The following is a 14,291-nucleotide window of genomic DNA, read 5'->3' as shown; positions in this document are numbered from 1 at the left end:
TAGATGTTTCTGGCTTTCCTCAAGGCAAGGTGCCAGTTGGGCTCCTGCTCAAGTGTCATAGCAAATATTGTTTTCTCCTTTAAAGATGTTGGGAAAGCTCTGTCCCTCCCCCAACAAGGTGTCATCTATTATTCTGTTGAAAGGATTGAATACTTTTAAAAAAATTCCTTTCCCCTGCAACTACAGCATAAAAGCATCAATAGCTATAGCTTTGAGTTTTGTTGTTGAAAGATGATCGTGTGTGCATACTGTTCCTTAGCTCTTGGTTTTGATGCCTTTTTATATAATTAACCAATTAACCATGACTGGACTGCCAGTCAACTGCTGGCGGACATGGCTGGATTTTTAGATATTTATAGAAATCAAGAGGAGAGAAAACCAGGAACCTGTAGTTCGTAAACTCTGGAACCAGGACTGGGACTTTGTGTGGAAGACTGAAAGGTTCATACCCATGTTTGTTAATCAGGTTAATCATATTAAACATAATATGTTTGTTAATCAGGTTCATTATACGGAGGTGTCCTATGTATTTCCATGAGTGCTTCAGAGATCTTACGATTTTGGTTTCGATCATGGTTTATGATCTTTGTTTTTCTATATGGATAGTGTCATTCACTGTGAATGGTTATAGCAACTTCATTACGTTCATGTAACCTAAAGGACTTCCTGTGAATCTTGAACATAAACTTGCATTTGTATTCAAAGTAATATATCATGGTAGCTTCTATTTCTCTTTTTATGGGATGCAGGAGAGAGGAGAATATATATATTCTATGCCTTTCCCAATTTTAGGGAAACTGGGGAATCCTAGAGTCATAGAATTATTTGGGTTGGAAGGGACCTTTAAAGGTCATCTAGTCCAGGCCCCCAGCAATGAGCCAGGACATCTTCCACTAGATCAGGTTGCTCAGAGCCCCATCCAACCTGACCTTGAATGTATCCAGGGATGGGGCATCTACCACCTCTCGGGGCAACCTGTTCCAATGTTTCACCACCCTCATCCTAAAAACCTTCTCCCTTATATGTAGTCTAAAATCTTCCCTCTTTTAGTTTAAAGCAATTACCCCTTGTCCTATCACAACAGGCCCTGCTAAAAAGTTTGTCCCTGTCTTTCCTGTAGGCCCCCTTTAAGTACTGAAAAGCCACGATAAGGTCTCCCCAGAGTTTTCTCTTCTTCAACCAACCAACACCCCCAAGTTGTCTTCCTCAGGGCTGCTCTCAATCCCTTCATTCCCCAGCCTGTATTGGTACTGGGGGTTGTCCCGACCCAGGTGCAGGACCCTGCACTTATCCTTGTTGAACTTCATGAAGTTCATGTGCTCCCACTTCTTTAGCTTGTGAAGTTCCCTCTGGATGGCATCCCGTCCCTCAGGCATGTCAACCGCACCACTCAGCTTGGTGTCGTCCACAAACCTGCTGAGAGTGCACTTGATCCCACTGCCTATGTCACTGACGAAGACATTAAACAGTACTAGTCCCAGTACAGACCCCTGAGGGACACCACTTGTCCCCGATCTCCATCTGGACATTGAGCCATTGACCACTACCCTCTGGATGCGACCAGCCAAACGATTCCTCGTCCACTGAACAGTCCACCTATCAAATCCATCTATCTCCAATTTAGAGAGAAGGATGCTATGGGGGACTGTGTCAAAGGCCTTATGGAAGTCCAGATAGATGATATCAGTACTTCTTCCCTTGTTCACTGATGTAGTCACTCCATCATAGAAGGCCACTAGGTTGGTCAGGCAGGACTAGTCCTTGGTGAAGCCATGCTGGCTGTCTCAAACCACCTGTCTGTCCTCCATGTGCCTCAGCATAGCTTCTAGGAGGATCTGTTCCGTGATCTTCCGAGGCATAGAGGTGAGGCTGACAGATCAGTAGTTCCAAGGGTCCTCTTTTCTACCCTTTTTAAAAATGGGTGCAATGTTTCCCTTTTTCCAGTCACCAGGGTCTTCACTTGACTGCCATGACTTTTCCAATATCATGGAGTGTGGCTTGGCGACTACGTCAGCCAATTCCATCAGGGCTCTGGGATGCATCTTGTCAGGTCCCTTAGACTTCTGTATGTTCAGGTGCCTCAAGTGATCATGAACCTGATCTCTTCTTACTGTGGGAGGGTATTCCCCTCAAGTCAATTCCCCCTGTGAATTGACTTATTTAAATGGACTTCTTTTTTCCTTATTTTGTTTCTTTAATATTTTTTTGTAACATAAAATGTGCATAATTTTGCTTAGCTCTATGCTGGATAGTGGTGAATAAGTTTTATTAGTTTTAGAAAACAAGACCTTCCTAATTTTACTAACAGGCAAGTTAAAGTTCATTCACTGATAAGATAAAAAAATGTTTTGGGAATAATCAGAAGTTAACTGTCAGGTAAAATCCTATTATAAAATGATAGTGCGTTACATATTGTAGGACTGGGGGTATTTTCAAAATGCGTAAGGGAAGTGAAAGCAGAAGTTCTGTGGGTTTCGGTGTGCACTTTCTAAGGGTGGATAAACATCTATGTTCATTTGGTGGTTTGTTTTGAAAACACCACCTGATCTAACATACTGCTGTGGTTTTCCTACCCTGACCTGATGCTGGTTTTAATTTTTATCTATGTAATAAACTTTTCAGGAATTATTTATATTTACTTTGGCCACTTATTTCCGAAGTCTTGCGATATGTTTCTTATGATTTATTTTACTGACATTGCTAATGGTAAAAACAGCTGTATTTCAGTCCAGAAACAATCCTAGTTTTCTTGCAAACCATTTAAAGTGGTACTTAATTGTTGCTCTGTCTTTGCAGAGTGTATAATAGTGGTTACCTGTTTGACATGGACTCATTGATCTTCCACATAGCAATGTATAATTACTCAACTTAGATTTGAATGTCAAGCTTTGACGTAATAATACCAGGTTGTGTTATGTTAGAAAGGCATTTCTCACTTGTACATAAAGCAAATACGATTTTGAAACAGTAGGTTTCACTTAATGCAGCACCAAACTTTGTAACTTTGTGTGTTGACCTTCAAGTTATTACTGAAGATCATTACATTTAAATATGTAGTATGTTCAAACTTGCAGTGCTGAAGCAGTAAAAGAAAAAAAGTATCTGAGAAGCCTGGCTCTTCAAACGTAGCTGTAATGCTTGGTTGTGGCCTAACATATAAGGGTTTGTGTTCTCTTCTGCAGCAAACTATTATGTGGAATGCGGACATATACTGCAGAGGTGCTGTCAATACAATGTGTAGGGTCTGGAGGACAAACCTTATGAGGAACGACTGAGGGAACTGGGGTTGTTTAGCCTGGAGAAGAGGAGGCTGAGGAGAGACCTTATCACCCTCTACAACTACCTGAAAGGAGGTTTTAGAGAGATGGGAGCTGACCTCTTCTCCCTGGCGACAAGTGATAGGACAAGAGGAAATGGGTTCAAGTTATGTCAGGGCAGGTTTAGATTGGATATTAGGAAGCATTTTTTCACGGAAAGGGTTATTAAACATTGGAATAGGCTGCCCAGAGAGGTGGTGGATTCACCATCCCTGGAGGTGTTTAAGAAAAGGGTAGATGAGGTGCTTAGGGACATGGTTTAGAAGTGGTGGTGTTTTTATCAGGGTAGGTTAACGGTTGGACTTGATGATCTTAAAGGTCCCTTCCAACCTCACTAATTCTATGATTCTATGACTATGTGTGCTCCATTCCTTTTTTCATTCTGTCTACTATCACTGAAGCCATACTTTGGATGGGAGGGCTAATTTACAAATTCTTGAATTCAGGCATGTGGAGCATAGTACTAACTTTGATGTCAGACTCTATTAGACTTTTGTCTAATCAAAACTTTAAATTCAGCTGAATTCAGGGTTTTTTTTGAGCTGAGATGTGTTTCAAAGAAAGTTCATTGCTTAAAATTTGGGACTGACTTTGGCCACTATGTGGTAAAACCATGTTGAGTTTAATGGTGAGCATGAACCTCCATATCCTTATAAGAACAAGGAAATAATTGAAATTACTTAGGTGTTGGAATGTTTGGGTTTTTTTTCTACTCTTCCTTTTTTAACATTTTCCAGTCTCAAAGAACTGTTGAGGCATGAAGACAGGTATCCAACATCAGGAAATGTGATAACCAGGGCTGTCTGTAAAGCCCTGGTGTAGAATCTCATCTATGTACATTAATGGAAATTTATGACTGGGTTAGATAAGGAATGCAAAGAATAGTAACCTGGAGGTTGATCAACATTTAAGAATGTGAAAGGTGAAAAGTGTTGTTGTCACTGTACACTTGTTTAAGAGACTCACAGAATGGTTGATATTGGGAGGGACCTCTGGAGGCCATTGGATCCATCCCCCCTGCTTAAGCAGGGCCACCCAGAGCAGGTTACCCAGGACCACGTCCTTGTATGTCTCCAAGGAGGGAGACTCCACAACCTCTCTGAGCAAGCAGGGCCAACGCTTGGTCAACGTCACAGTAACAAAGTGTTTCCTGACGTTCAGACGGCACCTGCCGTGTTTCAGTTTGTGCCCATGGCCTCTGGTCCTGTCACTGGGCACCACTGAAAAGAGCCTGACTCTGTCATCTTTGCAGCTCCCTTCTGGTATTTATATACATTGATGAGATCCCCTGAGCCTTCTCTTCTCCAGGCTGAACAGTCCCGGCTCTCTCAGCCTGTTCTCACAGGGGAGATGCTCACTCCCTTCATTATTTTATGGGCTGTTCACTGGACCCAGTGCTCTAGGTGTGGCCTCACCAGTGCTGAGTATAGGAGAAGGATCACCTCCCCAACCTGCTAGCAGTCTTTTGCCTAATGCAGCCCAAGATAGAATTAGCGTTCTCTGCAACAAGGGGGTGTTGCTGGCTTATATTCAACTTGATGTCCACCAGGACCCCCACATCCTTCTCTGCCAAGCTGCTTTCTAGCTGGGTGGCTACCTGGGGTTGTTCTTCCCCAGGTGCAGGACTTTGCACTTCCTTTTGTTGACTGTCATGAGGTTCCTGTCAGTCCATTTCTCCAGCTTGTCAAAGTCCCTCTGGACGGTAGCAAGACCCTCTGGTGTATTGGCCACTCTTCCCAGTTTGGTGTCATCAGCAAACTTGCTGAGAGTACACTCTGTCCCATCATCCAGATGATTAATGAAGATGTTAAAGAGGATCAGTTCCAGTATCAGCCCCTGAATTACACTGCTAGTGACTGGCCTCCTACTCAACTCCAGGCCACTGGTCACCACCCAGCCATGCAGCCTGTTTTCAATCCACTTGGCTGGCTGCTCATCCAGCCCATATGTCATAAGCCTGTCTATGAGTATTTTACAGGAGACGGTGTCAAAAGCTTTTCTGAAGTCCAGGTAGACAGTATCCATTGCTCTCCCCTCATCTACCAGACCAGTTATTTCATTGTAGAAAGTTAACTAGCTGTAGAAGTTGGAAGGCGTTTGAGCCACAGGAACTTGTAGGAAGAAGTAAGAAGTAACACAGGAAGAAGTAACCTCTGAACTTCCCTACACATTTCACTGATCTATAATAGGGTAGCATTGCTACTTCAGTCTGTGTTCCTAAGTGTGGGATGCTACAACTTCATTTAAACTACTTGTATTAGCTACAAATATGATTTTTCACCTTTCATGGAACACCTGTGGTTAGATTTGTTGAAGTACAGAGTACATGTGTGTGTGTGTGACTGAAATGTACTGGTGATGTCCTTTCTGGCAACTTTGAAAAAAGATAAGTTCACCCAAGAACTGACCTTGCATCTTCCCAGTTTGGTATTCAGGGACCCTCATAATCTCTTTATTTCCTCAGTTTCTTTATATATGTAGAACTGGGGTAACACTGAGTATCACTAAGATTCATCTTAAAGGGGAAAGCAATTATGGAAAATTTGAATGCATGGAGAATAACTGAGGGAAGTGCTTATGGGGAAATCCCAAACTTCTCGAGTGCAGCATGCGGGAAGGTATGCAATAAGTAACACACACAGTGATATCTTGAACGCAAAGTCTTTAAAAGATATCAAGAATAATGACCTATTTCTTCAACAAGTTGGGAATTTGCAGTTGCACGTTCACATAATGCTGCAGGACTGTATCATAATGACTATATAGAAAAGAACCTAAGGTTTCCTGACTTCTCAGTGCTTTTCTTCTTTTAGGATATTTATTAGTTTTTCTTCAATTGTACTTATCAGCATAGCTTTTCTGCTTGCAAAAGGAAGTTGCCATGATGTTCTGTTTAAAAACAGCATAAATGTTTTACAACATAAAATGTATGAGGTAGAAACTGGTGTCTGTTTTCTTCCATCTGAGGGTGCATACCTAATCCACTAATGTATTGTGTTTCTTAGAATCATAGAACTGTCTAGGTTGGAAGAGGCCCTTGGGATCATCGAGTCCAACCATCTACCCTACTCTACAAAGTTCTCCCCTACACCATATCCCCCAACACCACATCCAAACGTCTCTTAAACACATCCAGGGATGGTGACTCAACCACCTCCCTGGGCAGTCTATTCCAATGCCTGACCACCCTTTCTGTGAAAAATTCTTTCCTAATATTCAGTCTAAACCTACCCTCTTGGAGCTTGAAGCCATTCCCTCTTGTTCTTGTTCATTAATTACCTGTGAGAAGAGACCAGCACCAACCTCTCTACAGTGTCCTTTCAAATAGTTGTAGAGAGCGATGAGGTCTCCCCTCAGCCTCCTCCTCCTCAAACTAAACAGTCCCAGCTCCTTCAACCGCTCTTCATATGATTTGTCTGCTAGGCCCTTCACCAGCTTCGTTGCCCTCCTCTGCACTCGCTCCAGCACCTCGATACCTCTCTTGTATTGAGGTGCCCAAAACTGGACACAATACTCAAGGTGTGGCCACACCAGTGCTGAGTACAGGGGCACAATCACCTCCCTACTTCTGCTGGCCACGCTATTTCTAATACAAGCCAGGATGCCGTTGGCTTTCTTGGCCACCTGGGCACACTGCCGGCTCATATTCAGCCGCTTGTCAATTAGAACCCCCAGGTCTCTTTCTGCCAGGCAGCTTTCCAGCCACACCTCCCCAAGCCTGTAGCGCTGCATGGGGTTATTGTGGCCCAGGTGCAGAACCTGGCACTTGCCCTTGTTGAAACTCATACCATTGATGTTGGCCCAGTGATCCAATCTATCCAAGTCTCTCTGTAGAGCTTCCCTATCCTCCTGGGAATCAACACTCCTGCTTAACTTGGTGTCATCTGCAAACTTGCTGATGATACACCCTATGTCCTTATCAAGATCATCAATAAAGACATTGAACAGAAATGGTCCCAACACTGAGCCCTGAGGCACACCACTTGTGACCGGCCGCCAGCTGGATTTAAATCCATTGAGCACCACTCTTTGGGACCTTCCAGTCAGCCAGTGCTTGATCCAGCGGATCGTATGCTCATCCAGGCTGTGCGAAGCCAGTTTTTCCACGAGAATTGTATGGGGGACAGTATCGAATGCTTTTTGAAAGTCCAGGTATACAATATCAACAGCCTTTCCCTCGTCCAATATTCTGGTAATCTTGTCATAGAAGGAGATCAGGTTTGTCTGGCAGGACCTGCCTTCCATAAACCCATGCTGACTAGGCCTGATCCCCTGGTTGCCCATTATGTGGGTTTTGATGGCACTCAAGATGACCTGCTCCATGATCTTCCCTGGTATCGAGGTTAGACTGACAGGTCTATAGTTACCTGGATCCTCCTTTTTGCCTTTCTTGTAGATGGGTGTTACGTTTGCCACCCTCCAGTTCATTGGCACCTCCCCAGTTAGCCATGATTTCCTGTAAATGATGGAAAGCTCACAAAGTACGTGTTGCTGCTATGGATAGCATTTTAAGTTATGAAAGCTGTAGTTAGCGTCACTTTTGTAATTCTGTTTTTTCTAGACCTATTGCAATATGCTGTGAATAGGCTGTTGTTAATAAGTACATGGTCTTACCGGTGGGGATAAAATGAGATTCTCTTAAAGAAAACTACAGTACTTTAATTTTTATTGGCTTTTTACTATAGTATCTATGGGTGGGTATGTAGGTATTTTTACACGGACCAAGTTACTTTTAATCTGGGATTGTTCAGTATGTAAGTTAAGAGACTGGTAAAGCTGAAAATCATACCAAACGTTCAGTGAATGGAAGAACTGGGACTGATCTCAGCGTGGGCAAGCTAAACCCATGTACTCCTCATTCATGTGAAACCTGGGTGTTTATTCTTTATTTGGGGGTGGGGGTAGTTTTTCTTAAAGTATCTCAGGAAAAAATTAATACCAAACTTTTTTAAAAGGGTTCTGCATTATATCATACTCCTGATACCTGCAGTCCACTACAAATTATGTAATTGTATTAAATTGTTTTGCTTGCTGAAATAATTTGGTATAATTATGAGACAATTATATAATTTTGTTGGATTCTTATTAGAAACACTTTTGTACCAATTAGCCACCCAATATAATATTGTTTCTGATTATTAATGAAAACAGAAAATAAACTATTACTAAAACAGATGCCCTAAACTTTTTTTTTTAAAAAGTAACAAATGTGGTTCAGTGTAGCTACTGATATATACGGTACCCTGTAATTTGAAAGCTGGATGTTTAAAAATATTAAATGATTTATAGCTAGCACAATTCTTAATTAAAGAACTATGGGTGTTCTGTGTGGCAAAAATAGGTATCACTTTCAGATTGAAGAACAATTTCTGAGAGTCTAAAATTTATTATGTTAACACTTTTCTTTTCAAAAATATTTATTTGGAAGAGAAAGGAGAAACATGTTCCAAGGTCTTCCTGTAGTGTCCTTCACTATTTCACCTAAATCCAGTCCTAGTCTTGATTTTCCATTTGCTGTATGAATATTTTCATTCTAACTGGATTTTGAATGTATATAAAATATGGTCTGCTGCAGGGGTTGCACATCAGTCTTGTGAACATGAAACAAATGCTTGATTTCATTACCATGAGTGTTTTCTGAGTTACGGGGAAATGTTCAAGACACTGAAGTTCATATGTAAAGTCCTAAAGGATTAGTTAAGTTCCTGCTGACATTCACCATCCTTTTTGACTGCAGAGAATACCTGGCAGACTTTGTGAGGTGTATTAGCAAATCAGTTCTCACTAGTGTACTGTTGTACATCTTAAAAAGGGGGGGGGGGGATCCCAACCCTAACCTGAAAAAATGATATGTGAAATTTATAATATTTATATAAGGTGGTTCTTATCTGTGTTTTTCTTACATTTTCTGAGGATCAGCTTTAACAGGAGGCATAAAGGCATCCTGTTTCCTTTTCACTCAGATGTGTTTTAATATGTGTATTTGAAAATTGCCTTTTCCAGTTCCTTTGAAAACAGTAGCAGTAGGATTTGTGGTGCTGAATTTTGAATGTCTAGAAATACATTCAATGGAAATGATGTTTGATGTATAATTTGCCAAATTTCTATACTCATATAGACAAAAATTAACATTGACCTAAAAAAAAAAGCTTAACAATTTCATTTTCTCTTTATAGGACTTCCAGGTTTTAGTGACACTTGAAATTATAAATTCTATGCTTTATGTGAATAAACGTTTTGGCTCATGACAATAGAATTTGTAAGTTAGTATTGCACACTTCTAAAAAAAATAAGTCTATGTACTTGCATAGAATCAGTATTACCAAAAAAATCAGTCAGAATGAAGGTGTAATTACACATTCCAATTATGTAATATTCACTAGAAATAACTGGGGATTAAGCTCTACTTAAGGTTTATTAAATGGAGAAATGTTTATGGTTTTTAATTGAAAAGATTTTTTTTTTTTTTTTCATTTTCCTTCTAGGTATTGCTTTGTTTTTGCTTTGGGATACCTCACTGTGTGCCAAATTACTAGAGTCTATATCTTTGATTATGGACAGTATTCTGCTGATTTTTCTGGGTAAGGAAAAAAATAATCTTTCCATCCTAAGTGATACTGTATTGGTTATTGTTTTTTTTTGTTTGTTTGTTTTGGTTTTTTTTTTTTGTTTTGTTTTTTTTCCAAGTTAAGTGTGTCAACCTTTTAAAGTTTGGGAGAAAGCTGGGCATGTGCATGCGTATTGGCACGCATACAAATACATATGTACCTATGCTTTAATCATGCAAACTGAGAATTTTGGGAATACTTGTGGCTGTTAAAACCACAAATGTATTATCTGCTGTGTACTGTTCCTGACTGAAGGGCATAAATGATTTGGTGTGGTTATGGGTTTTTTTTGCCTTTGTTTTTTCCCTTAAAATCTTTGTTACCACCCGTGACGACATGATGGAACTTGAATTGTATCTGATGTACTTGCATGCCTGCTATAGACTGATACAACTTTGTGAGCAAAATCTGAATGTTTTATGGGATTTATCTTCTGGCTTGTTTCTTTTTTGGTTTTTATGTTAGATGTTCCAGAAAGAGAAAGCTATGGAGAGAGGCGCCTATATGGTGGAGTAGTCACACAGCCTTTGAAAGTAGAAAGTTTTATCTATAGGTGTTCTCATTTTATATAATGAAATTAAACCTATATTTGACTTGAGCTCTATAGGAGCAAAACAGAATTAAATAGGCAAAGTAAAAATTGGCGATTCTTCTTTGTACTACAGACACGGAGTAGTGAAGCACAACATTTCCTGTAAATAAGTTTGCTACTGGTGGTGCTTTTTGTTGATTTAAAGGAGAGTATGTATTTTTGAAAAAAAGAGATGGGAAGTGTTTGCTAGTCTGCTTAAAAAAATGCTATGAACTCCTTTCAGGAATACTATGAGTGGTAGTGGTCTTTGTAGTTTAGTATTACTTGTATTGTGTAGCGGAGTTGTGCTTCTTAGTCTTCATTGGTAACAGTTATGTAACCCAGAAACTTAACTTGTAGGCTGAAGCCAAAAGCTTTTATGGTTAACTGCATCTTTTTTGTCGCTTTTAGCTGGGTCTTACCTTCTGAAACATCTTTCTACGTTTATGCCTACATCCAAGTGTCTGCCTTCAAGCAGATATTAGAGTTCCAATTGGAGTCAGTGGAGATCTGATAGATGTAGACAGTAGATCCTGGAGGGCATTTCAGCTGACCCACCGCGAAGTATCTACCTTAGCGTGAACTGGGTCACTTGTCAGATGCCCCTGACTGTATTGACTAGATCTCCACTGGGTATAATGAGAGCTTGCAACATAGACATATACATAAAGACACTTTAAAACTAGCTTTACTGATGTTGAATTGAATTTCACCATTACAAGTGGAACTGTAATCCAAATACTGTCCTTCCAGTTCACTGTAGAGCCAGAGTGTACAACCTTGACAGCCATCAAAGCTCTGAGCTGACTGTAGAAACATTATAATTGTACTTGTTTGTTGCTGCCCTCAAACTATTACTAGACCTTCAGCACACCATTGCACAAATGGAACTGTACTGCTTTCCGATAGCAGCTGTCTTTGTGGCTCCATTGGTTTGGTATTGGCTCAGAGATTTCTGCTAGGTGTAAACATATCCAAAGATTTGGGAGCTCTGTGTTCTTGGTAGAACTGTTCTGAAGCTTAGATCCAACTCTCTGATGGTATGTTTGAGCTGCCTGATTGAAACCATCCTTTCAGGCATCTGTTTGGGAGCTTGATGTATGCGTATCACATTAAATCTCTGGCACATACAGCATCTGCTTCCTTGAGGCCTGAGACAGAGGTTACTTCCAAAACTGGAGGAGAATGAAAATGCACCAAAGGGAGCTATTTTCTGTCAATTTTCTGTAGTTCCAGGGGAAGAGAGTAAGCTCAAGAAAATAACAAAAGATGCCTAACCGGCTGTTGAACTCCAGCACCAGCAAGTTATTCCAAAGACAATGGCATGGATTTGTATAGTGGTTAGCCCCAAAAGAGCTTTGAATACCTGTTTCTCCTACACATGCCATGCTCCTCTGAAGTGGCCAAGGCCAGGGAATCTGCAAAAAGTTTGAAGGAAGTTATGAATGCATTGATAGTAGAGAAAGCTGAGGAAACTTCATGCTGGAGGTGCAATTGCTTGTACAGAGCTGTTTGGTCCTGGCTCCAGTACTAATAGATCCCAGCTGCCATTGAGCTTTCCACTGCCTCCTTTGCCTTTCTGCTGGCACCTAAAAGGGATCATTAAAATCCTGGTTCACAGCCTCACTGTTTCAGGAAGGACTCTTCCTCTTTTAGTCTCTAGATTGTTGCTCCTCAGCCAAATCTCTGAAGATACTGGAATAAGCACTTGAGAAGGAAAAAAAAATACTGGGGTCTGCTATGATAACAATGACAGATATATCATCTATATATCATCCGTTGAGGAACAGGAAGTTATTGGAAGTGGTCAACATGGATTTACCAAGGGTAAATCGTGCTTGACCAATCTGATAGCTTTCTATGATGTTATAACTGGTTGGCTGGATGAGGGGAAAGTCGTGGATGTCATCTACCTTGACTTTAGCAAGGCTTTTGACACTGTCTCCCATGACATCCTCATTAGGAAGCTGAGAAAGTATGGGCTAGATGAGGTGACAGTGAGGTGGATTGAGAGTTGGCTGCGGGACAGGACTCAGAGGGTTGTGATCAGCGGCACAGAGTCTAGTTGGAGGCCTGTAACCAGTGGTGTCCCCCAGGGGTCAATACTTGGTCCTATTTTGTTTAATATATTCATTAATGACCTGGATGAGGGGACAGAGTGTATCCTCAGCAAGTTTGCTGATGATACCAAACTGGGTGGGGTGGCTGACACCCCAGAGGGCTGTGCTGCCATCCAGCGTGACCTGGACAGGCTGGAGAGCTGGGCAGAGAAGAACCTAATGAGGTTCAACAAAAGCAAGTGCAAGGTCCTGCACCTGGGGAGGAAGAATGCTAGGCACCAGTACAGGTTAGGGGCTGACCTGCTGGGAGATAGCTTGGAGGAGAAGGATCTGGGGGTTGTGGTAGACAGTAAATTATCCATGGCCCAGCAATGTGCCCTTGTCGCCAAAAAGGCCAATGGAATCCTGGGCTGCATAGGGAAGAGTGTGGCCAGTAGGTCGAGGGAGGTCATTCTCCCCCTCTACTCGGCACTGGTGAGGCCACAACTGGAATACTGTGTCCAGTTTTGGGCTCCCCAGTTCAAGAGGGACAGGGAACTGCTGGAGCGAGTCCAGCGAAGGGCAACTAAGATGATTAAGGGCTTGGAGCACCTCCCTTATGAGGAAAGGCTGAGAGAGCTGGGACTCTTTAGCCTGGAGAAGAGAAGGCTGAGGGGAGACCTTATTATGGCATACAAGTATCTAAAGGGTGGGTTGAAGGAGGATGGAGCCAGGCTCTTTTCATTGGTTCCAAGAGACAGGACGAGGGGCAATGGGCACAAGTTAGAACACAGGAAGTTCCGTTCAAATACACGGAAACAGTTCTTTACGGTGAGGGTGACAGAGCACTGGCACAGGCTGCCCAGGGAGGTTGTGGAGTCCCCTTCTCTGGAGATTTTCAAGACCCGCCTGGATGCAGTCCTGAGTAATGTGCTCTGGGCAATCCTGCTTTAGCAGGGGAGTTGGACTAGATGATCTCTAGAGGTCCCTTCCAACTCTGATAATTCTGTGATTCTGTGATTCTGTGATCTAGGATTAATATAAGGTCTGGTGGAGCTCCTCCTGTGCTCCATCCTTTCACCAGGCAGGATCCGTCACATGTCCACTTACAGAAGGAAAACCCATTATGTTCAGAATCAATTGGAGATTTCTGCCAGCACCAGACAGGTCTAGAGATTAAATGCTAAAAAGAGCTGTGAGGGATTTCCCAGACTGTCTGATCTTGTTTAGTTTTCTTCCTTGCTGAGTCTTGCCTGTCATTCTAGTCTTGATATCAGGATTTTGGGACACTGATAATATGGTAGAAAAAAACTTTTTTCCTGATTGCATTTTGAGAAATGGAAATATTGTGTACTTTGAAATAACCATAAATTAAAAAAAAAAATAATTTGACAGACTGAGCCATCTGGCATAATACTGGCGTAGCCCTGTCAATGAAGGAGGACTTGATGGCTCTTGGATTTGTTTTTCTGTGCCAACTTAAATATGTTTAAAAAAAGGGAAGTGCAGTCAAAAGACTGGAACAAAACTATGTGTCCAACCTACACTATAATTATTTTGTTGTGGCTTTTATTTTTGTCTCCAACTCAGATACTACTGGGTAAATACAGTCCCTGATATATTTTTGAGATCTAATTTTAAAGTTAAATTTCTAAATTCTGGTAGCCTACTTCATGCTCTCCCCCATCCCCTCCCTCCCCTCAGTTAGGGGGTTAGCAATGCTGGGATTTAGATCAGTCAAAAACTCTTAGATACT

General features: G+C 41.6%; 1 protein-coding gene across 1 annotated transcript in view; it reads left to right on the top strand.

Annotated features, from left to right (window-relative positions):
* Positions 1-14,291, top strand: part of MBOAT2 (membrane bound glycerophospholipid O-acyltransferase 2) — a gene marked incomplete at its 5' end in the record, with an annotated part of 103,781 nt that overhangs the window by 58,539 nt on the left and 30,951 nt on the right. Inside the window, one exon of the mRNA XM_082481012.1 lies at positions 9,803-9,898. Coding sequence (XP_082337138.1) covers positions 9,803-9,898 — 96 coding nt within the window. The remainder of the gene's footprint in view (positions 1-9,802; positions 9,899-14,291) is intronic.

The sequence above is a fragment of the Vanellus vanellus genome, assembly GCF_965231255.1.
Source record: "Vanellus vanellus genome assembly, chromosome: 3".
Lineage (NCBI taxonomy): Eukaryota > Metazoa > Chordata > Aves > Charadriiformes > Charadriidae > Vanellus > Vanellus vanellus.
This window is presented reverse-complemented; position numbering and strand designations above follow the sequence as displayed.